The 22031-nt window shown below is 39.8% G+C and overlaps 1 protein-coding gene across 2 annotated transcripts in view; it reads left to right on the top strand.

The window, feature by feature from the left end:
* spegb (striated muscle enriched protein kinase b) overlaps window positions 1-22031 on the top strand; it is a 37919-nt gene that overhangs the window by 4957 nt on the left and 10931 nt on the right. The window contains exons 2-31 of one of the 2 annotated variants that reach the window (XM_040148171.1): window positions 4437-4523; window positions 5347-5413; window positions 5576-7128; window positions 7297-7440; window positions 7536-7718; window positions 8636-8802; window positions 9088-9176; window positions 10622-10797; window positions 11051-11311; window positions 11416-11574; window positions 11864-12053; window positions 12181-12410; window positions 12732-12851; window positions 13023-13127; window positions 13864-14070; window positions 14176-14299; window positions 14790-14962; window positions 15104-15216; window positions 15612-15780; window positions 15950-16046; window positions 16236-16436; window positions 16703-16760; window positions 16957-17034; window positions 17219-17391; window positions 17482-17508; window positions 17668-17820; window positions 18530-18572; window positions 18709-18777; window positions 18898-21649; window positions 21772-21921. In XM_040148171.1, coding sequence (XP_040004105.1) covers window positions 4437-4523; window positions 5347-5413; window positions 5576-7128; window positions 7297-7440; window positions 7536-7718; window positions 8636-8802; window positions 9088-9176; window positions 10622-10797; window positions 11051-11311; window positions 11416-11574; window positions 11864-12053; window positions 12181-12410; window positions 12732-12851; window positions 13023-13127; window positions 13864-14070; window positions 14176-14299; window positions 14790-14962; window positions 15104-15216; window positions 15612-15780; window positions 15950-16046; window positions 16236-16436; window positions 16703-16760; window positions 16957-17034; window positions 17219-17391; window positions 17482-17508; window positions 17668-17820; window positions 18530-18572; window positions 18709-18777; window positions 18898-21649; window positions 21772-21921 — 8118 coding nt within the window. Of the gene's footprint in view, window positions 1-4436; window positions 4524-5340; window positions 5414-5575; window positions 7129-7296; window positions 7441-7535; window positions 7719-8635; window positions 8803-9087; window positions 9177-10621; window positions 10798-11050; window positions 11312-11415; window positions 11575-11863; window positions 12054-12180; window positions 12411-12731; window positions 12852-13022; window positions 13128-13863; window positions 14071-14175; window positions 14300-14789; window positions 14963-15103; window positions 15217-15611; window positions 15781-15949; window positions 16047-16235; window positions 16437-16702; window positions 16761-16956; window positions 17035-17218; window positions 17392-17481; window positions 17509-17667; window positions 17821-18529; window positions 18573-18708; window positions 18778-18897; window positions 21650-21771; window positions 21922-22031 lie in introns of both variants that reach the window. The other variant, XM_040148170.1, reaches the window with a different exon arrangement.

The raw sequence follows: 22031 nt of genomic DNA, 5'->3' as shown, positions 1-22031 counted from the left end.
ACCACTAAAAAAAATTCTGGACACACAATAAACATTAGCTTTATTGTAGCTAACTACAGTTGGGAAATAGTACATTAGTCTATGACACATTACTCAGGTAAACTTATATTCTTACAGTTACAGTAAGAACAGAGTTATTCTAGCATAGGTTACTATTCCGGTACATGGCCTGCTAGCCAGCATACTGTGGCTAACACGAAAACATCACGTTATTTTGTCACAAGACCTCTCTGCTAAATGAACGCTGCATTCGTGTATGAAAAACTCTCCATGACCTGAGATTACATAATCATCCAGCCATGTAATTAAACCTTTGGGTATCTGCAATCATGAAAGTGGTAACTACTGTATATTTACTGCACAATGTGCAAAAGTTTGGTATTTATGTGAACTATTATTGAAGTATAACATTGTAAAGTAAGAGTTAGTGCCTAACTTTAATTAAAAATAGAATTATTACATTGAATGTATCAAACATTAGGAGCAACTGAAATTGTCATCTATAATAATATTAAGTTTTATGAGTGTAGCGGTGAGTACAGCAATTAAATGCATCATATTCCTTGGAAAAAGGATGGCTTTGTATCGTCAGTGTAAGCAGCCACTAACACATTTGCTGTGAGAGCTAACAGTGTTCCAGTAATGCAGAGGAGTGAGGAGGTCCCCTTAGCTGTTGCAGTGATTCTCCCCTTCTCTCTGCTTACAACACAACATCGGCTCATTACACCAGTTGAAGAATAAGACACAGACACATGGCGAGGAAGGGAAAAATGCAAAACGTCAACCAATGCTGTAGAACACTGATCTCAAGAGGGCTGGATCACTCCCACTGGTTTTTCTGCCTATCGTTGTGCACTGTCCGTTGGGCGGAACGCAGCGGGGGAAGATGCTTTCACTGTCGCTGGCTACTGTGTGGACAGGGGGGCTCCCTCAGAGTGGATGAAATGCTTTCAAAAGGCATTTCCAACTGCGGATGGAGGTCTATGCTTTTCAGAAACGGATTCTCTCAGAAGAACTGCTGAGACTCTGAGGTGCAACTTGTTATATAATGGACCAAAGTGCCTTCTTTCCATTTTTCTATGCATTTGATTATGAAGCTTTTACCTGCATGTTAGCAGACTTACAGTATAAAACAAGTTGAATCTTCTTCATCCAAGTCAGATTGCTGGTGTCTTTACAGAAAATTTCCTGATTTAGGCGTATAGTAATGGCTCGGAGCCCCGAGTGTATCATGGGGAATACCCTGCTGCTGAATGTAAGCCAAGACAAAAGATATTTGTCGAGGATATACCAACAGTGGCCATGAAAAAAATCCAGACCACAGAAAAAATCAGGCAAGTGCAATTTCAATTTATCTTTGTCAGTTATAAGTCTTAAATTTTCTTTACATGCTGATTTGCCATTCACTCTAAGAGGAGCATATGAGACCATAAAATATTTCATTTGGAATGTTGACAGAGGCGTTTTATTAACATTAGCACTCAACAACTGGCCACACAGTGTTTTGTTCTGCTGACAGAGGCAGATGCAATGAAGACGATTAAAGGAGCTGCTCTGTACTACCTTAACTGACAGGGAAACTAGATTAGACCAGTGTTATTGTGGAACATCATCACCATGGCCGACCGAAACGTGCATTAAAACTCTGGCTAGAATTCACCAGACTCAAGGCACTGCCATGCTGTAGCTTTGAACTATGTTCAATGAATTGCATAAGACTTCCAGAGTTGCACTAAAATGCCTTCACACTTTGATCTTTCTCAGATCTTTCTAAGCTGCTCAAGCAAAGGGGGAAGGGGGGGCTCCGGACTTTCTTAACACAGTTATATGCTTGGTTATTGTTACATAATACATTTTGTGAACTTATTCATGATAAAATAAACTCTAAACATTTTCTTACTGTAATGTTACGGTGTGAATCTTACATTAGCAGAACTGAACAGATCAAGAGGATGATTGATAGACAAAAGTATTTACTTTCCCCCTCTTAAAAATGTCACAACTGCAAAGCGGGGCAAACTAAGACCCTGAGGTAGTACTCAACAAAATATAAATCTTACTTGGAAGCTGTAACTTGAACTATGTGGTTTTCTGAGAGTGACAGGTTTATGAAGCACCCTTTCCTGGGAATATGGTGGGATATGCTGAACAATACCCCATGCGATCACCTACAATGTAACACTGCCATCACACCCCTGACAAGCCAAACTAATCAAAGTGTGTGTTGTCTTGTTTGCCTTGTTGCGGCATCTTCCAGAACTGGCTTGCTCCTCGAGGTGTTTCGTTCTTTTTCACTCTAAACATCAAGAGAGTTTAACAAGAGCGTTTAACATTTAATAAATTAAAATGCTCTTGTGTAGACCTAGTGTTCTTGAATTTGGCACTTCCATGCAGCATGTGCAGTACAACCCAAATTTAAGCCCTTAAAATATTACAATGACCGCTACATATTTTGCTTTTTGTCTGGAAAGCTCTTGATCAATTGGGTGTAGCAAAAAACCAACTTCTTTTTAATAATTATGGTAAGTATACGGCAGAGGAAAGCATTGCCCCTTTTGTATTCCATATCGTGGCTCAGTCCTTTTTTGTTTTTTTTTCCCATATTGCCTCTAGTCTTTAGTCAGTTTTCTTTTCCCCTAAAGCTATCCATGCCTACATCAAATTGGGCTCTTTTTTAGAATATATTTGTTCTTTTATTCATCCAAGATAGATTAAAGACAGACAGAGGCTTATTGTGGCTAACAGAGCTCTTACCACATCAGTTCCATTATGGATAACCTGGATTACCAGTCTGTCGTATTGCTATCTATAGGAAAAGGCAGTTTAAACAACAGACACTTTATTACATTTCTGATTTTAGCAATGACTGCCGTAATGTACATTGCTGTCACTTTGGCATGTGAGCACTGGTTCCGTATTTGAGATTTGGACTAAATCTACTAATGCTTATGAATACTCTGGGGAAACAGTTGTACATTTTCTAAACACTATGTAAAAGTCTCTTATACTATACTGTGTACAACAGAATCGTGGCATTTAGGACATCCTCGTAAATAAAACATCAGCATTGCTAACTCCTTTGTTAGATGATTATGTGCTATTCTGGGAAATTGCATTACAAATGTCCAAGAGTTTTATTTTGAAATCTGTGATGGAGTTATATGATATAAATATTATATGAATGTGCAATGCTTTTTCTTCATGAATATAGATTTAACAGCTCCGAATAACATTGTGATTTTTTTTCCTTTTACCAAAAATTATTAGTTTGACACTAAGGGTTAACTAAACAAATTTTTCTGCAGAACGTGTGGTGGATTTTGTCTGAATTTATGTGAACATTTTCCAGTATCTCTCTACTGTGTTCAGTATGACCAACATTATCCTATTGTGTTCTTTTACTGCAAGGGAACAAAAGATAACCTCTTTTTTTGTTTTTTTTTAAGCACTTCCACCTACTGTGAAGCAAACACCTCATGAGAGCTGCTGGGATGCCAGTGACTCAATTTCTATTTTGAGTTCTACCAATGACTGAATTTTCACTTAGTCTGAGAAAAACAGTCACATCTTTCAGATGGTACAGCTGGAAGAATTTTTTAGGTCTAAAAGGGATCCAAAGGAAATAAGTGGATTTTCTCCTGAAGAGATTGAAACTTCTCTATTTATTTTGCTCACACATATTGTCTCGCAGACCCCAATATTAACTAGCAGATGTTAATGAGATAAATGTGAATGCTGAAGACCCAGCAACAATTCAGCTGCAGCACATTTAGTACATTAAGCTTAGTTGTGCTAATGAGACCCAGAGGGTGACAAGTTTTCATGTCAAATGACCTTTAAAAAATAAAGTAGAGATAGTAAAGGGTCCAGTGCAAGGAAAGACTAAACATTTAGTTGATGAGGGTAAATGTAATCCTGGTATGCAGTTTTTTGAAATACTTAATATGGTATTTCAGAATAGCTTGATTGTTTTTTTCTTCACACCTGGGAGTCTGCTCAAAAAAAAAGAAAAATTGCCATAGAGAACACCAGAATGACCACCTGGTGGCAAATGACCCATCACCAACTGTGATGCTTCTGAGCAAGGTGGTAGAGCTGTGTCACCTTCAACATGCACTGGGACTCTCAGTTGCCTACAACCAAACATCAAGAGTCAACTGAATAGGATGAGGTAGTCTATTTATTCCTATAGTATGGAACTGGCACTATGGAAACATTGTTTTCCACTGGTGCTAAAAGATCAAAGAATCGTATGATCTTTCATTAATGTAAATGTTTTTATTTTGTCACTGTTCTCCTTGCACTTTTATTTTAAGTACTAATTTACCTTGCACTGTTTTTGCCAACTAATGTGTTCTTCAAACTTTGCTACGTTGAAATCAAATTGTAATTCAGTGAAAAACTTTCTTTTCATTGGTTTTTATATATTTTCTCAGATTCCGAAACAACAGAGGATGAAGGTGGAGACCAATTTGAGACCAAAGAAGACAGTGGGGATGTTGAGGACCAGGCTGTGCATACAGGTATCCACCATGTTTCCTGCTTGCAATTTTTCCTGCAGACAATTTTGGATTTATTAATTACTCATTTCGTAGTTCCACTGTGACAGTATTGTAACATTTATAGACACTAAGGTAAACTGAAATGTTTCAAAGGAAGTGTTTGCTCATTTACACTTAAAGCTGCATGAATCCATTGTTTGGCCACTTGGAGTGATGGAACGAGCTGAAAACACAGAACGAGCTGAAAACACACACCATTGATAATCCCTTTATAAAGTTGTTAAGGTGAAGGTTTTAGCAAATACTTTCCGATGTAAAAATCCAGCAGACTCAGAGCAAAGTTAGCATTAATTTGGAGTGGTACTTGTGCCTATGTGATAAATGTAAGCCTAACATTCGGTCATCTTTTAGCCATATTTTGGAAAACCTCTCTCTTCAGCTGCTAATTGCTCCACTCTGTTTGCCATCTAGTCGCCAAATTTGTCTGCCTCTGTTTGGTACTGGTTAGGAAGTGTACAGTCGACTAAACTGAGCTTTTTTTTGGTGAAAGCAGCTGCCTGCTTTGGCTGCACAATGTTGATAAGAGCTGAGTTTGCAGGGAGGAAAAGCAAAACAATAAGCTGAGAGATGCTAAAATGCTCTATAGAGCTGGGGGGGAACGGCAGATCTGGATATTCATTCTCTGTGGGTTCATTTCTATGAGTGACAACTAGTCATTTGGTCCATTGTTTTTATTATAATATTGATTATTGCAGCTTTAAATGTACCCTGTTTCGTATTCTATGAAAATACCTGGTTGCTTACCTGTAGAATTTGTCATATCTCCTCTTTACATGAGATGCAGTGATGGAGAAATATGCAGAAGACGATAATAGAACACATGGACATAAGGATCACTCAAACGCAACCAGGCAAGAAAGAAACATTCAAATAGCCTTGAGGACTTTTTTTTAAAGACTGCAGTGTGCTCATTATATTATTGGACTCAAATTCCACACTAAAACACAATATCCAGCAGAATTCATAACAACCTACTGATTCCAACAGATTTTGCTTCAAATCCTCTATTTCAGGAGTCATTCGGAGGATTTTTCAAGAGAATCTCCACCACAAGTCCTCCCACTCCCATCCCCAAGACTCATCAAACGCCCGTCCACATCCCCAATGCCAAGTCGCTCTGGTTCAACCACACCTCTCAGCTTGCGGAAGAAAGTTGTTGCGCCAACTGAATACCAAGACACAGTCCCCGGGGAGTTTGAAGAAAAGGTTAAGCAACCAAAATCCATGTCCCAAAGTAACACCCAGGACTCCCGTCCGCAGACTCCACTGAGTGAGTACTCCCGGAAAGAAGTTACCCATAGACCATCCCCAAAGCTTACCAGGGCAAGCTCAAAGGTTTTTGAGAAGGTCCGTGATTTAGAAGAGCGAAGACGAAGCCTTGATATTCCAGAAGGATCCATCTCGGGAAGATCCTGGGCAGGGTTCAATCATGCTGGATCTGTTGATTCAGATGATGGAGGAAGCCGGTTGGGCATCTCTAGAGAAAGTTCAAGGGAAGATCTTAGGGAGGCTTTGAAAGAGGATGCTGCTGAGCGGAGATCTATGTTTAGACAGAGAGCTGCTTCACTGGAGGAGAAACCTCGCTACTCCCAAAAAGTTCAGGACATTGAGAACAAGTTCACGGAGGAGCTCCAGCGTATTAAGAAACTTGTTGGAAAACCTCATATGAAGAAATCGTTTTCAACTGAACAGCTCACCCTGAAGGGCAAGCAGCGCCAGCCTTTCAGGAAAATTGAACCTATTCCTCCCCAAGTCCTCCAAAAGCTTCAAGAAAGGGAACGAACCCAGTGGGCAAAGGAACAGAGAGAAAATTATTTAAGTCAGCAACCAATGCAGCAACAACAGCAAACGCAGCAAGTACAGCATAAATACCAACCTCAGAAGACAGCAAGCACTGGTAGATCAACTGTAACAGTCAGTAGATTTGGAGAGGTTGCAGGCACCCCAGAGTCAATGCAGTTATCTGACTTACCTGGACAACGATCATTGAGAGAATTAAGTAGAGTGAGTCCTGTTACAGAAATCATTCAGAGATCATCATCACCAGCATTATATCATCAACAAAGGGAAGAGTTGCCAAACAGAAATGTTGCTGAGATGACGATACGCAAGGTTGAACGAAGGCCACCAAGTCCGCTTGTACAAAGGGTATCTCGGATGCAGGAATCCCCGCACATCCAAGAATCTGTTGTACAATCATCACAAAAGGATGAAACTTCGGGGAGAAAGACACCAATAGAAGTACTATTAAGAAAAATTGAAAACAGACCTGAAAGTCCGCTGGTACAAAAAAGGGCTGTGCAAGATCTTCCTGCTCAACCTCATCCAAAACCTCCAAGGATGTCACCTGTCACTCCAGTGGAGGAGAAAATGCAAATTGAGCTATCCAAACCAATGTCTAAGATAAGAGTCCCTACAATTATTGTTGAAGATGAAAAGATGGAAGAAGATGTTGCAGGGAAGACAGATGAGCTGCATCATCCAGCTACTACTAGTGCCAAAGAGGGACAACAGCAGAAGACCAAAGGAAAAAGCCGTCGCCCTCGACCCATGTCTCCAGAGTTAGGTTAGATTTGTGTTTCTCTCATTAAGCTTTCTGTAGCAGTGTGAAGTTCCAGTCTGCTTGTTTCCATGTTTAATCAACCAATTACTCATTCCTTACTAGAGGGGGTTTTCCTCTAATTTCGACACGGGAAAAAATGACTTCAGGGTTGTCTTTTTTTAATCTGTGCAGATTCTTCAGACGATTCTTACGTGTCTGCTGGAGAAGACCCAATGGAGGCCCCTGTATTTGAGTTTCCCCTCCAGGACACTGTAGTATCTGCTGGTGCCGATGTGCTACTTAAATGTATCATTGCCGGAACCCCCATTCCTGAAGGTAACATACTGCACTTTACGTTTAAACAACAGAAACCTCAAATGTATTCATTATGCAAGTGGATTTATTTGTCTTCTATTTCTTCTCTGTTCAAGTTACCTGGACAAAAGACAACACTGACGTCACTGACATTGCAAATTACACAGTCAAGGTAGAGGGTGAACGGCACAGTATGCTCATCAAATCAGCTAAAACAAATGATGGTGGAAAATACTGTGTAACTGCTGTTAATCAGGTGGGAAAATCCGCCAGCAGTGCCATCCTTATAGTTAAAGCAGGTAAGTTTGATTTTGGGGATATCAGATGAAACTTTAGGGAGTATATACAGTACTGTTTTGTGATGATTCATTCTTAGTTTCAGTCTTGAACAGTTAAATCTGCATTATTATGCAAAGGTAGTGCTATTAATTACTTGGTTAGTGAAAGTGGCTCTGCAGTGAAGGTTTTAATTGTGTTTCCATATAAGTAACAGTTGGTTTATCGTAAATTAGAGCAGTTCAAACAGATAAAAGATTGTGAAAATGAACATGAAAAGGAATATGCTGTCATAACCTACAGGACAGAAATGTTGTTATCTACACTGAATGATCTGTGTGACCATTTAACTTGGATTAAGTCAGTTATTATAATAAATTGGTATTGTATTCTGTCAAAAATGCAAAAGGACACCTAATTTTTTTTCCCCCATAGGTTAATTCAAGAATACCCTACATATTCAAAAATTGATTTAAAAGGTCTTGTTATCCATCCCAAAAAAAAAACATCTTGTGGGTTCTTTCCACATTGGCAATGTGTTTCAACTGATTTCTCTCCTGCTCCCCTGCCATTATCTCTCTCTTGCAAAATGTGTGTGCCATATATTCCAGCTGAACAACCTCACTTATAGTTACCATAGCAACTCAGGCGAAACTGAACCTATAAATTGCCCACTGAGGCTTACTGGCTCCACTCACTGTGAATACACTATTGTTTGGATATCACATTTGTCATCTCAGATTCTAATTATGTTTTAAGGGGGGGGGCTTTGTTTTTTTTTTTAATGCATGAACTCTTGTGCTCTCATTGTGCTGTGCTATCAGTAAAAAAAACACAAAGTTTACAGATGCAAAATGAAACATTCATATAAGATTTACTTGTAAAAAGGACTGTATCACACTAAAAGTTAAAACATAGTGTAACCTCATTGTTTTTATAGAGTCTGTACAGGAGCCTAAAGGAAACCTGGGCGTGCCCGTGGATATCAGCAGCCCTATTACATCTGATGAGGAATATCTCAGTCCCCTGGAGGAAGGCATGGATTTTGGAGGGCCAGAGCCAAGGCGAACTATTGACACACGATTCAGGAAACCCCCAGCATTCCTGGTGAGAGTCTACAGAGCTCATTGGATAAATCTACCAAATGTACTTTCCCACTCAGAGTATGATATTTGTCTTTTTAGTACTGACACTTACTCAACTGGATTTTTGACTGGTCAAAATACTGCATGGAAATGGGTTATGCACAGGATGTCGTTGTTTCAATCAATATTAATTTTCCCATATGAACATGTTATCTGCTGTGTGGTCATCCCATCAACACAACCGCAAAATAAAACTTACAGGTAAATTGCATTTGCGAGCCTCTAACTTGCATTACATTTCAAACAGGTAACAATGAGTGATCAAGCTGTCATTGAAGGACAGGAAGTCACCATGTCTGTCCGAATAAGTGGACAACCCAAACCCATGCTCTATTGGTAGGTCCCCTCACTTCATCAAATGGCTTAAACCCATTGCTTGCATGGGACATGGTAAAGACTTTACTAGAATCACAAACCATGAGCAAGCTTGCTTGACTGCATAGTTTGTTCTTGTGCGTGCAAATGCATTTGGGAAGGGAAGTGAAAACTTAATGTTTATTGAGCCTAACAATCTCCAGGCTGACAAAAACAGTCCTCATAGGAAATGGGAAGAATAACATGCTTCCCCTTTTTTACCATGGAAGTGCTCAGTGCCCACAGACACAAATGTCTGGCTGAACTAATGAGTTTTTCGACAACAGTCCGGCTTCAACAAACAAACAAAAAAAAAAGGGTAATCACTTCCTTATATTTTTGAGGACATCTCAAATGATAAGTCTGCAGTATGTATTCTATATTCTTACTGTCAACACATCCCAAAAGAAGACCAAACCCTAATATACAGTATCTTAGTCCTCTGTGGCATACAGTAGAACTCCAAGAAACTGCTAAAAACACATCAATGAGCTACACTGGTAACTGGGCGTCATGTTGCACTGTTGTTCATTTTGAGTCCTACATACACCATTCTGCTGCTGTACATACTCACTGGTGCAGCCCGTGTGGAGTAATCTACGGCAAAATAATAAATGCAGTATATTCTCCTGTTCGAGTAACATTAGCTAAAATTACCAGCTGTTGGAAATTAGCCCTCTTTAAAAATGAAAAGTTGTTGTTTTTTTTTAATCTACTCAGTTTTCACGAATGGACTTGGGGCTTATTGTCACAAACCAGGTAGTCAATGTGGCTGATCAGTTCTTCAAAAAATTAAGTCTGAAAAAATTTGAACTAAAACATAATTCTTTTGAATTAATTTGATCAAATCCCACATAGCTAGCTGTATCCTAAATTATGTTGTAGAGTTAGCATTTTTCTGTGCAGTGCATCCCTGCTGGTGTACAAAACATGACCTATTGCAATTATGCACTGAAATTTTTGAATTCAAACAATTGATTACGGATTGTAATTCACATTTTTCTCACTTCTGAACAGTATTTTGAGAGATGGACCATCAAGTTATTTTGGTCTTTTCATGGGATTTGTTTGACAATGAATTTGACAACAAGAAAAGTATAGAATAATGCAAGTCTTATCCTTTAATACAGGAGATAAGAATAGGCTGAATCACTCAGGCAGGTTCTGTTATTGGAGTTAGTCATGACTCCCGAGAGACAATAGCAGAAAAGAAAGTGCTAAACATAATATTGGCAGTCCTGGACAATCTATCCCACCCTCCACCCCCTTCATACCAGTCAGAAGAGAACTTGTAGTTGAAAAAGTGTGTGCTTGGTCATCCTTCATTGCATAAATTCAATTTGAAAAGCTCTAAGTTGTATATGAGTGATCCGTCTCTTGTTCTAAAGCATAGTAACAATGGTTCCCTTAATTCTACTTCTTTGTAGGCTGAGGGACAGAGTCACAGTAAAGACAAGCCCACGTCACATTGTACGTGAGACAGAAGATGGCACTTTTGAAATGACAATCAAATCGGCATTGAGGTCAGACTCTGGGATTTACACCTGTAAAATCATTAATGAATATGGAACAAAGCAGTGCGAAGGAAAGCTGGAGGTAAAAGGTATGTTGCTTTTCAAATGCAGTAGTGTTTTTCTCTTTTAAGAATGTACAAATCCACATTTCATTCAGCTTAACTGTTTGCTACATTGTGACTAAATTCCTGACACTAGTTTACTTGTTAGACCATATATACATTGGTGCCATAACTCCAAGTGAATAAAACATTCAATGTCACCTGTAACTATTTCACATCACCACCATTCAGGTATCACTGAACAACTCTCTTGAGTAAAATGTCCTTTATTTACACCCAGCTCTACCAGTTGAGCCAGGTCTAGCTGTCATCCGCCCGGTCAAGGACATCACGGCCAAGGCTGGAGAGACAGTTTTGTTTGAGTGTCATGTCATTGGACCGAAAGACACCGATGTGGATTGGCTGGCCGATGGCAAACTGATCCAGCCGGCATTGCTCAACTGTAAGATGCACTTTGATGGAAGAAAGTGTCGACTGCTGCTCAACTCAGTACATGAGGATGACAGCGGGACATACATGTGCAAGCTTAGCACAGCCAAAGGTAGGTCTCGGGAATAAATATCACAATGTGTGATGCAACATTAAAAGGAATTTATTTATTTCCATCTCTTCTTCTGTGTATGTACTTTAATTTGTACTCTTCAGAGGAAGTGACCTCATGTGGACAACTCAAAGTCATCCCCTCCATTGAACCTCTCTTCACTCGCAAGTTGGACGTTCTGGAAGTGATCGAGGGGCGTAACGCTCGATTCGACTGCAAAGTCAGTGGGACACCATCTGCTAAGGTCACATGGAGTCACTTTGGTAGGATGGTACTTTATAGTGTCTTTAGGATCTTCTTTAGATGTGTGAAAACAGTGACAATTTTACTTTTTCAGTCATCTAAATCACCCATTAGAACTGCTTTTACGTGTTTCAGAGAAGTGTTACAACCAAGAATCATAACATCCATGCCTTTATGAAATTACCAAATTTTTTTGTTTTCTTTACCTTTTTCTTTATATTTCTCACCCTCTGTGTTTTGCTGATTTTAGGATGTATGACACACTTTGTAATGAAACTGATATAAATACAGGCTCCTTTTTCTCTTTAGACCATCCGCTCACAGAAAGTGAGGACATTCGTATTCTTCAGGAGGGCGGCCGCCACTCTCTAATCATTTCTCACGTGACCAATGAGGATGAAGGTTTCTACACTGTCATAGCCCATAACAGTCATGGCGAGGCGGAGAGCTCTGCTGAACTTTACATACAAGAACCGCGGCCAGCCATTTCCTCACAGATGTAAGAGCATGTTCTTTTTTGGATGTTGGGCCATAGCTCCTGTGTGTTCGCTGGACTTCTCTAGATTATGGATTCCAAAAGCCACTAAAGCTTGCAATTTTGTCCATTTTTACTTATCTACTCTTAGGGCTAAACTAGAGAAGATGCCATCCATCCCAGAGGAGCCAGAGGTCCCAGAGAATGAGGTGGAGCGTTTCACCATGCCTGACTTCATCAAACCCCTTTATGACCTGGATGTGATTGAGGGAAAGGAGGCTGTGCTCAAATGCAAAGTGGCTGGTTTGCCATACCCCACCATTGTCTGGTTCCACAACGGCAAAAGGATTGAGAGCACCGAAGACAGAAAGATGACACAGTGTAAGTGTTTTAAAATGGATTAACTATTCCCCCAGTGTTCAGGCCAACCAAAGCTCTCAAGCCTTTCTGAGAGAGGTCAGGTATTACAAGCAAGAATACACAAGAGGTCAAGAGGAAAATTTAAACATAGGCTGTTTTAAGCACTTGAATAGATGCCCAATGCTTTTGTCTTTCTGGTGAAGGCATTTTCATTTTTACGCCAGATTTGCATTTTGTCACAGTGTGCTCATCTTGAATACAATAAGCTAAGTTGTAAAAAGACGCTAACAGACCACTATACCTCATATCTTGTCACCATCCCTTCTCTGCTTCCTTCTGTAGTTCATGATGTCCACAGCCTGGTCATCCGCTCTGTGTGCCATGTCCACGGTGGTGTCTACAAGAGTGTCATCTCCAACAAAGTAGGCAAGGCCACCTGCTATGCTCATCTCTATGTTACAGGTAATTTCTTTTTTTGCCATGTAGGTTGCCTCAAGATAAAACACATGTTGATTAAATAATTGTTATCAATAATACATAAAGTTATAAGTGAGTGTATTCTGTAACACTGTCTTGGGAAAAGGCAGTTCAGAAACATCTATGGACCTATAATTCCACTGTTATAACTTTCAGATATCCTCCCTGACCCCCCTGATGGGACTCCAGTGATAGAATCTATCACTGGTAAAGCCATCACCTTAAGCTGGAAGAAACCAAGGAGGCTTGACCCTTCAATTGGTATGCAATGATATACTGATACTTATTACGCATACAATACAATACACATGTGATACTGTAACATATTTCAATTTAGGAATTTTGTTTAAAGGGGCTATATGTAAGTTTCGCTATTGCTACATAGCCAACGTTAGCATTAACAGCTGTTCAATTGCCATTCTAGAAGAAACGTTGCAAGTTCAGAATCAAAATTCATTCCTCTACTTGCCAAGGGCAGTCTCCAGTGGTGGAAAGCAACGCCAGTGTTAACTCTTGTTTTGCTTCTTTTTCTATCACTTCCTTTCCTCTACTGAAGTCAGCATGCTAACCAGCTAGCCTTGGCCTGGCTGGCCCCTCTAGTCACTATCCAATAGCGAGTCACTCTAGCATCTAGTTTGCCCTCCGTCCAGCATGAGAGGATGAAGAAGTAGCGCTGCCCAGAGGGCATATTCTAACCTCTTGTCTTGTACATGCAATGATGGCGGAAGCTCTTGGCATGTGACCATCACCGCCACCATCACTACCCGCTCCCGGCAGGAAACCGCTTTCGATGTCAGAGAAAAGCTGTACCTTCAATGTACATAAAGCCCCTTTAACTCTTATACAATAACTCTAGAAAAAAATGATAGAAAAACTAGATTCTCATTTTAAGCTGTCTTGGAAGCTTAGCTAACAAAATTGTTGTATTTCTGAAGACACTAAAAATTCATTCCAATATTGTTGTGTAGCAATGCAGAGCAAAAACATTTTTCTTTAGATCCTAGCTCCCTGATGTACGCCATTCAACAACAAGCCCTGGGCTCCATCCAATGGATCATCATAGCTTCTGGCCTGAAGGAAACCACCTACATCATCACCACCCTCTCCAAAGGCGTTCGCTATGCTTTCAGGGTCCTGACCATCACCTCTAAAGCTTTCAGCAAACCCTCGCCTGCCACTGACCCTGTGCAGCTCCTGGACCGAGGTACATTCAGTTTTTTAGAGCATCTGTTCGTCCATCAGTGAGTGCTACAGTTTTTTTGTTTTTTTGTTTTTTATATTATATGCGTGCACTTTGATTTTCCTCAAGGTCCCTATCTTCAGGAGGCTCCAGTGATTATTGATAAGCCAGAAATTGTATATGTGATGGAAAACCAGTCAATCATCATCACTGTTACTCTCAATTATGTCAACGCTGCAGTCATCTGGAAGAGGTATCTGTGTCTCTGTTGTCAAGTTTCTATTAATGTCTCTTGTCCTTCATTTTCTTTTTAGTATAGTATAAGTATGATGTATAAAAAAAACAAAACAACAACTTGCATGAATGCACTTTACTTGCATTTTCCTGTGGTACTTTTTCCAGCATATACAGTATATTTGTCATTTTAATTTTTAATTTTATTTTCATCTCAACAAAACTGTAATAGGCTCAAACTAATATTCTTGAACAACGCTGGTGTTGTATTTGTAGTTGTAACATCCATGCTGTTTAATTAGTGTGTTATCTGTTGGAAAAGTTGCCACCTTGTAGACTCTGTGTATTATCGGATGGTCAGAGTGTATGACTCTGACCATCCGGCAGTACGACAGTGCATACAGGTAACTGTTTTAACAAACATCCAGCACACCTGTGCAGTGACAGGCCACTGCTATCCTACCTATAACATATTAATCCTGGTTTACAATGCAAACACTTTTCCACAGAAGGGGAATGGTCCTGGCCAGCAAGCCAGGCCTTTACGAGATGACAATGTTAGATGACGACCAGCACGCGCTGAAGCTGCTGAAAGTGAAGACTGCTGACGTTGGAGAGATGATGTTTGTGGCCTCCAACAAGTACGGCAGCGACAGCTGTACCTTCAATGTAGAGATGGCAGGTAGACAGTAGATCTATCTATCTATCTACCTATCTATCTATCTATCTATCTATCTATCTATCTATCTATCTATCTATCTATCTATCTATCTATCTAAACGTAATGTAACTGGGTATCATGCCTTTGCAACTCTGTCCACAGCTCCACCGACATTTGAAACTATCATGGAGGACTTGGATGTTTGTGCTGGAGAGACCCCTCGCTTTGCTGTGGTTGTGGAAGGAAAACCTATTCCTGACATTCTCTGGTTCAAGGTTCTTTATTGCATTTCACTTGTTTATTTCAGTGAGCCTGTAGGATTTTTAGAAACAGTCAAATGTCATCTAATACTTTCTTCATAATTTGTCTTTGTGAGTGCAGCAGTACACGAGGAATACAATAGGGTGAACCAGGGTGAACCAAAAACAGAATATGTTAAATGGACTGTATTTATATAGCGCTTTTCTAGTCTTATTGACCACTCAAAGGCAATTTGGGGTTCAGTATCTTGCCGAAGGACACTTCGACACACGGAGTGGAGGAGCTGGGGATTGGTTAGTGGACGACCCACTCTACCTCCTGAGCCACAGCCGCCCCAGTTGAGGATATTGAGGATTTTGTTATAAATCCTTGAAGAGCTATTGTTGAAACATGCATTATTTGTTTCCAGAATGACATCCTGCTGTCCGAGAGCAGTCATTACACATTTGTGTACGATGACAATGAATGTTCCCTGGTGGTTCTAAACGCTTGTACAGAAGACTCCGGGGTGTACACCTGCACTGCCAGGAACTTGGCAGGATCTGTGTCTTGTAAAGCAGAACTCACTGTTCATGAAGGTAAGAGGTCAATCTGTCAGAGCCATGAGAAACCTAACAAGCCTTTGACAGTGCAGCTGACAAGCAAAGTGAAGGAACTAACATGAATCTGCACCCAGTCTTTGTTGTAGTTATTTGGAGTGGGCTGTACAATGTATTCGATCTAATTAATGCTTTCCCGTTACTGTAGCTAAAAGTAAAGAGGACCCAGTGGATGATGAGGAAACTATTCTAAGGAAAATGCGCAGGCTGGCAGACTATTATGACATCCATAAGGAAATTGGAAGGTAAGCAATTTTTTAGGGCCATATTTGAAATCCCACAGTTTTGTGCAATATGCTGCTAGAGAACCACTGCCTACACTGGAGCCAGTTTTTATCAAATCTCCAAAATGTGGCTGCATTTCCTCATGTTTTCATGCCTTAATTTTGCTGTTCATGACAGATTTTGAACTATTTGAAGTTTTTTTTCTCCAGAGGCGCATTTTCCTATGTGAAACGTGTGACCCAGAAGGTAGGCAAAAAGGAGTATGCTGCAAAGTTTATCTCCACACGGGCCAAGAAGAAGGCATCTGCTCTGAGAGAGATGAACCTGCTTTCTAAGATGGACCACGAGAGAGTCCTTTACTTTCATGATGCCTTTGAGAAAAAGAGTGCAGTCATCATCATCACTGAAATGTATCTTTATTATATTATCATTGTTTCTTATGCAGAGTACACAATTAATGATACAAATAAAACATATATTTGTTTGTTTCATGTTTTTACTGCAACTATATGCATTGTGTTGTTATGAAAAGCTTTTTATAAAAAAGATCTGTCTTGTTAGAAGTTAAATAAAAAGTATACATGCATATGTGCTGTAAATGTATTACAAACAATGACTGTATAATGTACAGTGCATTTAAAGTCCCAGAAATATTAGCCTTAATTAGTCTTTAAAGATGCCATGAAGAGCTGCTTGACCGATTTACAAGAAAATCTACAGTAATGGAGTCTGATGTAAGTCCTGTGTTTTTAGACTGCTCTGCAAATCTTGCATTATACATTTCAGTATCAATTTCAATTTAATGATGCATATATATATATATATATATATATATATATATATATATATATATACATACATATAATTAATGTCAGTTAATTATCTAAAATTAACAGTTATACTGGCATATTTGTGTTTTGGGACCACCAGGTACGGTCATGTATAAGACAACTGCTTGAGGGGGTGGACTACCTTCATCATCTAAACATCATACACCTGGACATCAAGGTAGAGACTCACAGATCCTAACTCTCCCACTCTTTCCTCATCTTTTTTTGGATACAAAAAGTTTTTATTAAAAATTAATTTAAAAAAAGGGACTGTTTTCGTTTTAACATGTGGAAAATGATCATACAAAATTAACTCTGTTGGCAGAACATGCTAAACTATTATTTTCTCATTCTTTCCTCAGCCTGATAACATCCTCTTGGCAGACCCCCACGGTGATCAGATCCGAATCTGCGACTTCGGCAATGCAGTGGAGATCACGCCTGATGAGGCTCAATACTGCAAATATGGCACACCGGAATTTGTTGCACCAGAAATTGTCAATCAGACCCCTGTGTCAAAGGCAACAGACATCTGGTAGAGTATCTCTTCAATTTACAACAAAAATTTTTGTTTGTTTTGTCTTAAATAACCGTCTTTTTCTACTTTTCCTCTTTATTTGTCTAGGCCAGTTGGAGTTATTGCATATTTGTGGTGAGAAGCCTTAATATCATTATTATTATTATTATTATTTATTTTCTTATTAAATGTATTTCAGAATGCTGAATATCAATTTCAGTTTTCTATAAGTTTATCTGTTCCGGACTACCTGAGTGCATGTCATTAAATTTAAGTATTTGCTTCTGTTGCAAGTCTGACAGGAGTTTCTCCATTTGCTGGTGAGAATGACCGCCGTTCTGTGCTGAACATCAGGAACTATAATGTCGCCTTTGAGGAGAGCATGTTTGCTGACCTTTGCCGGGAGGCTAAAGGGTTTATCATAAAACTGCTGGTAGCAGACAGGCTGTAAGTAACGCTACCTGATCCCAATCTTTCAAAGTCTGTTTTAAGTAAAACTATTGTACAAAATACATATATAAATACATGATTTATAATTTCAACAAGTCATTCAGGAAATAATTTATAAGTATCCTGACTAATACATGAAATAATCTATATAAATAAATATATCTAATTTGTAAAAACACACATATACAAACCAAACTAATGTCAACAACACTGAGGTGATTTTGTTTGTCAATTCATTGTCTTTCATTCAGTATTCTTAAATTTAATTCAATATTTTTACATTTTCATGTAATATTCAAAGGTTTTCATTCAGTATTTTCAGAATATTTGTTTTTAACTTCCTATCTGGCCTGTTTTAGATCATATTTATTGGGTTTTTATATCATTTTTCAATTTTCCAATCCAATCTGGTCAGTCTGGTCAGTCACAACTTTCACTATGACATTATAACTACACAGAGAAATTGTTCCTTATCAAGTGAAAAAAAGATTAGGTTGCTCATGTTAATTATTTTGTTTCAGTACCAGATGCTTATCAAATCCACATCTGGTGTTTATTATTTCATTATTCTCTGGCTCCTGTCTGCAACTTTTATAGGGTCTTCCTTTTGTGCTTTTCATTTAAGATATTGTAGATTATTAAGATAGCTAATGGAACAAAAATGCATAAACCTGAAAGACTAAAATATGCCATAATTTTCCTTTAGGAGACCTGATACTAAAGAATGTCTCCGACACCCCTGGTTCAAGGTAAGATAAGTCCAGTGGCACTTCATGCAGTGTTGATCATCGACAACCTCTTTCTGCAGTAATTTTTTTTACATAACTAATCAATGTTCCATTCCTAATTTCTTTTTATTACATGAAATTTGTATTTTTTCTACAGACACTTAGCAAAGGGAAGGCCCTTAATACAGAGGCCCTCAAAAAGTTTGTATCTCGCAGAACATGGCAGGTGAAGGATGTTTTATTTTCTATTCTGGTTTTCTATTTTGCATTACACCCAGAATGCCTATAAATAATTCAATTCTTACATAATTTTATTTTTTTAACTGTATCATATTTCCTTTTACAGCGTTCACTAATCAACTATAAATCAAAAATGGTTATGAGGTCCGTACCTGAGTTGCTGAATGACTCCTCAAGCCATATCTCCATCGCAGTTCCCAGGCACCTTAAAGAGGGTTCCCCTTTGCCATCATCATCCTCAGATTCTGATGAAGATATTGATGAACTTCCATTTATTCCAATGCCACTTAATATGGAATTCTCTGGATCAAGGATGTCACTGAATGACATCCAGACCAATGAGCAGGAAACAGGAAAGCAGAATGGAACAAGTAAATGGTCTGGGTCCCCTGTTCAAGCACAGGAGGCAATAGAGTGTGACCATAAAGAAATGGATAAAGTAGGGGTTGAAATCTCAGGTAAAGGCCGTCAGCGGAAAAGGTCATCACAAGACAATGACACGGGTTCCTCAGATGAAGAACTACCTACTGAATTGCCACAAAAGTCAGAGCTGTCTAGAAAACCACTGCGAAGGGTATCAAGCATGGAGTCAGAAAAACCAGAGGGTGGACGACGAAGAGGAGAGCTCAGACGTGGAGGCTCAGCCGACAGTGCATTGCTCCTCCGGATTACAACTGAGGAAGGAGCTGGAGAAGGAAATCAAGAAGATGGCAGGAGAGTTCTGAAGAAAGCTGTCTCTATGGAACTACCAAGGAGGAGTACCAGCCCAGGAAATGCCAAGATGAGTCAAGAAGACTATGCTCTCAAACTGGAGCTGATGAGACAGCGATTGCTTCGTGGTGGCTCTGTGGACAACAAAATGAGTGGACTGAGAGGACCATTGCTGGAAACGTTAGGCATGGGAGATGAAAAACATACACTATCCTCAGATCGCTACTCTCGTACTGCTCGTTTGGGCCCACCACCACTAACTAAAGCTGCATCCACTGATTCCCCGAAGGAGGAAGTTCCCAAACCCAAGGTTTTGCGCAAAAGTTCTTCTTTCAGTCAAGGTGACTCAGAACCCATAGCTTTACACCGTCGGTCTGGAGCTCCTCTGGAGATTCCCCTTGCACAGGTAGAAGAGAGAAGGCTGAAGGAAGCTATATCTATGTCAGCTTTGACCGAGCAAATCAAGCTAGACTCCTGTCCAGTGACTCCCAGGGAACCTTCACCAAAACCACCAACTCCAGAGTCTGTTGTGCAGGAGAGTCCTACCAAAACAGAAAGTGAGGAATCATTAACGGAGAAAGAGATAAAGCCCGATGAGACAATAAATGAAAAGATGGATGGGTTGACTACAGATAGTAATTTTGATGAGAGATCGAGCACAAGTGGTTTCTCAGAGAAGGACATGAGTATATCAGAAGAGCCAATGATTGAATCAGAGTATACGGGCCAGAGAATTCCTACACCTCCTCTTGTGGTCCCAAGCTCTAAACCAGAGGAGAAAATGGAAAAGGAAGAAATAGATAAAGAGCAAGAAGAAAAAGAAGAGATTATGAAAGAAAAAGAAGAAAGAATTGCCAGTGTTTCTGAATCAAATGCTGAAGAAAATGTAGAAGTTATTAAAGAAAATGTGGAAGAGGTAGAAGTAAATATGCTTGCTAAATCTTCTGAGATGATCATTACCACAAATTCAGTAATGGTGAGACCAACACAAGAGTATTCCAATCATCTAGCAAATGTGTCAACTGTAACACCCTCCCTTCCTGATCGAGTTGTTCTTCCAGATGGAAGGACTTCAGCATATGCCAGTATTATGCAGACAATCATGGTCCCTTCCCTTCAGCCTCTAAATGACTCACCTTTAGGACCCTCTACACCTGTTGTTGTTCCAGCCACCCCATTGTCCTCAGCATCAACTGAAACATTTGTACCTACATTTTCACCTGCCAACATATCATCTGCTTTACCAGGTCTGCCAAAGCCAGCCATCATGTTAACCACTGAGCACCCTGCTGTATACTCAAGGGTAGCCTCACCAGAAATGATCACAAAAGAACCCAGTCCACCAAAGACTACCACACATTCCTCATCCCAAAAAGAGCTTTCAGGAGGAGTGGACTTAGAAGACATTACCTCTGAAGAAGTCTTTGAGGCACGCTTTAAAAAACGTGAGTCTTCTCTCTCAAGAAGTCTAAAATTTTTGACCCGAACCAAGAATGATGACAAATTACAAGCAACGTCCTCAGACTCCACAGAGTCAGGTGAAGAGATATACAGACCTGGGCCAACTGGTGCACCATTGGAATTAGCTCCAAGGAGACTTGAAGAGAAGTCGAAGTCAGTCCTGGACCTTCGTGAAGCTCAAAAGGACCAAGGCTTTATGAGAAGACTCTCAATGCGCCTGAAGAGAACTCCATCAACTGAGCGCAAGGATGAAATGACCAAAGAGGAGGACTCAGTTTCTTCAAGACGAAGGCTTTCTTGGACTCTTGGTCGACGAGGATCACAGGAAAAGAGGGAAGTGGAGATGATGCGCATGGATGGTGGTGGTAACACCTTGGTGGAGCGAGATGAAAAGGAGCTTAAGAAACCTAATGAATCACCAGTCTTGACAATGCGAAGGAAGATTGAATCAACAGTGGCTGGGATCTCCACCAGAATTCGTAGCTACTCAGAGGAAAGGAGAGCATCAGCGGAAAAGGAGCAAAAGAGGACACCCATTCTTTCCATACTTCGTCGTTCAACATCAGAGAGTCGTGCTATGAAGGTTGCTAGTGTTCCTCAGAACCAACTGGTATCTCAGGCCAGTAATGGTGCCTCATCAGAGTCCCTAGACTCTATGTCCAGCCTAAAGTCAGAAACATCAAAGGGTATGAGGCAATAACTTCACCCAACTGGAAATTTTGCTCCACATTTGAGTAAAGTACTATTAATTAAACAGTTTGTGCATAATAATTGATTAATGGAGTTGATTGTTTTTTTTCTTATAAAGGTGTGGAGGTTGAGCGCAGATCCCGCTGGGATAGATGGGGGCTGAACAGAGGAAGGCGAGACAAGACAGTATCACAGCCTGACATACCAACAGCAATCTCCAGAGAAAATAGTTCCTTACGTTCACGCCAGTACTCCAGACTGGCTTCTGGTACGTCACACAAGAGTGTATATAAAGAAGTTGTGATTGCAAAGGGTTAGAGCTAACAGCCGGTTAGCTTAGTTTAGCAGAAAGACAGGAAACAAGGTTAAAAAGCTAAT

Source organism: Xiphias gladius, chromosome 16 (assembly GCF_016859285.1).
Source record: "Xiphias gladius isolate SHS-SW01 ecotype Sanya breed wild chromosome 16, ASM1685928v1, whole genome shotgun sequence".
NCBI classification, from domain to species: Eukaryota; Metazoa; Chordata; class Actinopteri; order Istiophoriformes; family Xiphiidae; genus Xiphias; species Xiphias gladius.
The sequence above is the reverse complement of the archived record's forward strand: the minus strand, read 5'-3'. Positions and strand labels throughout refer to the sequence as shown.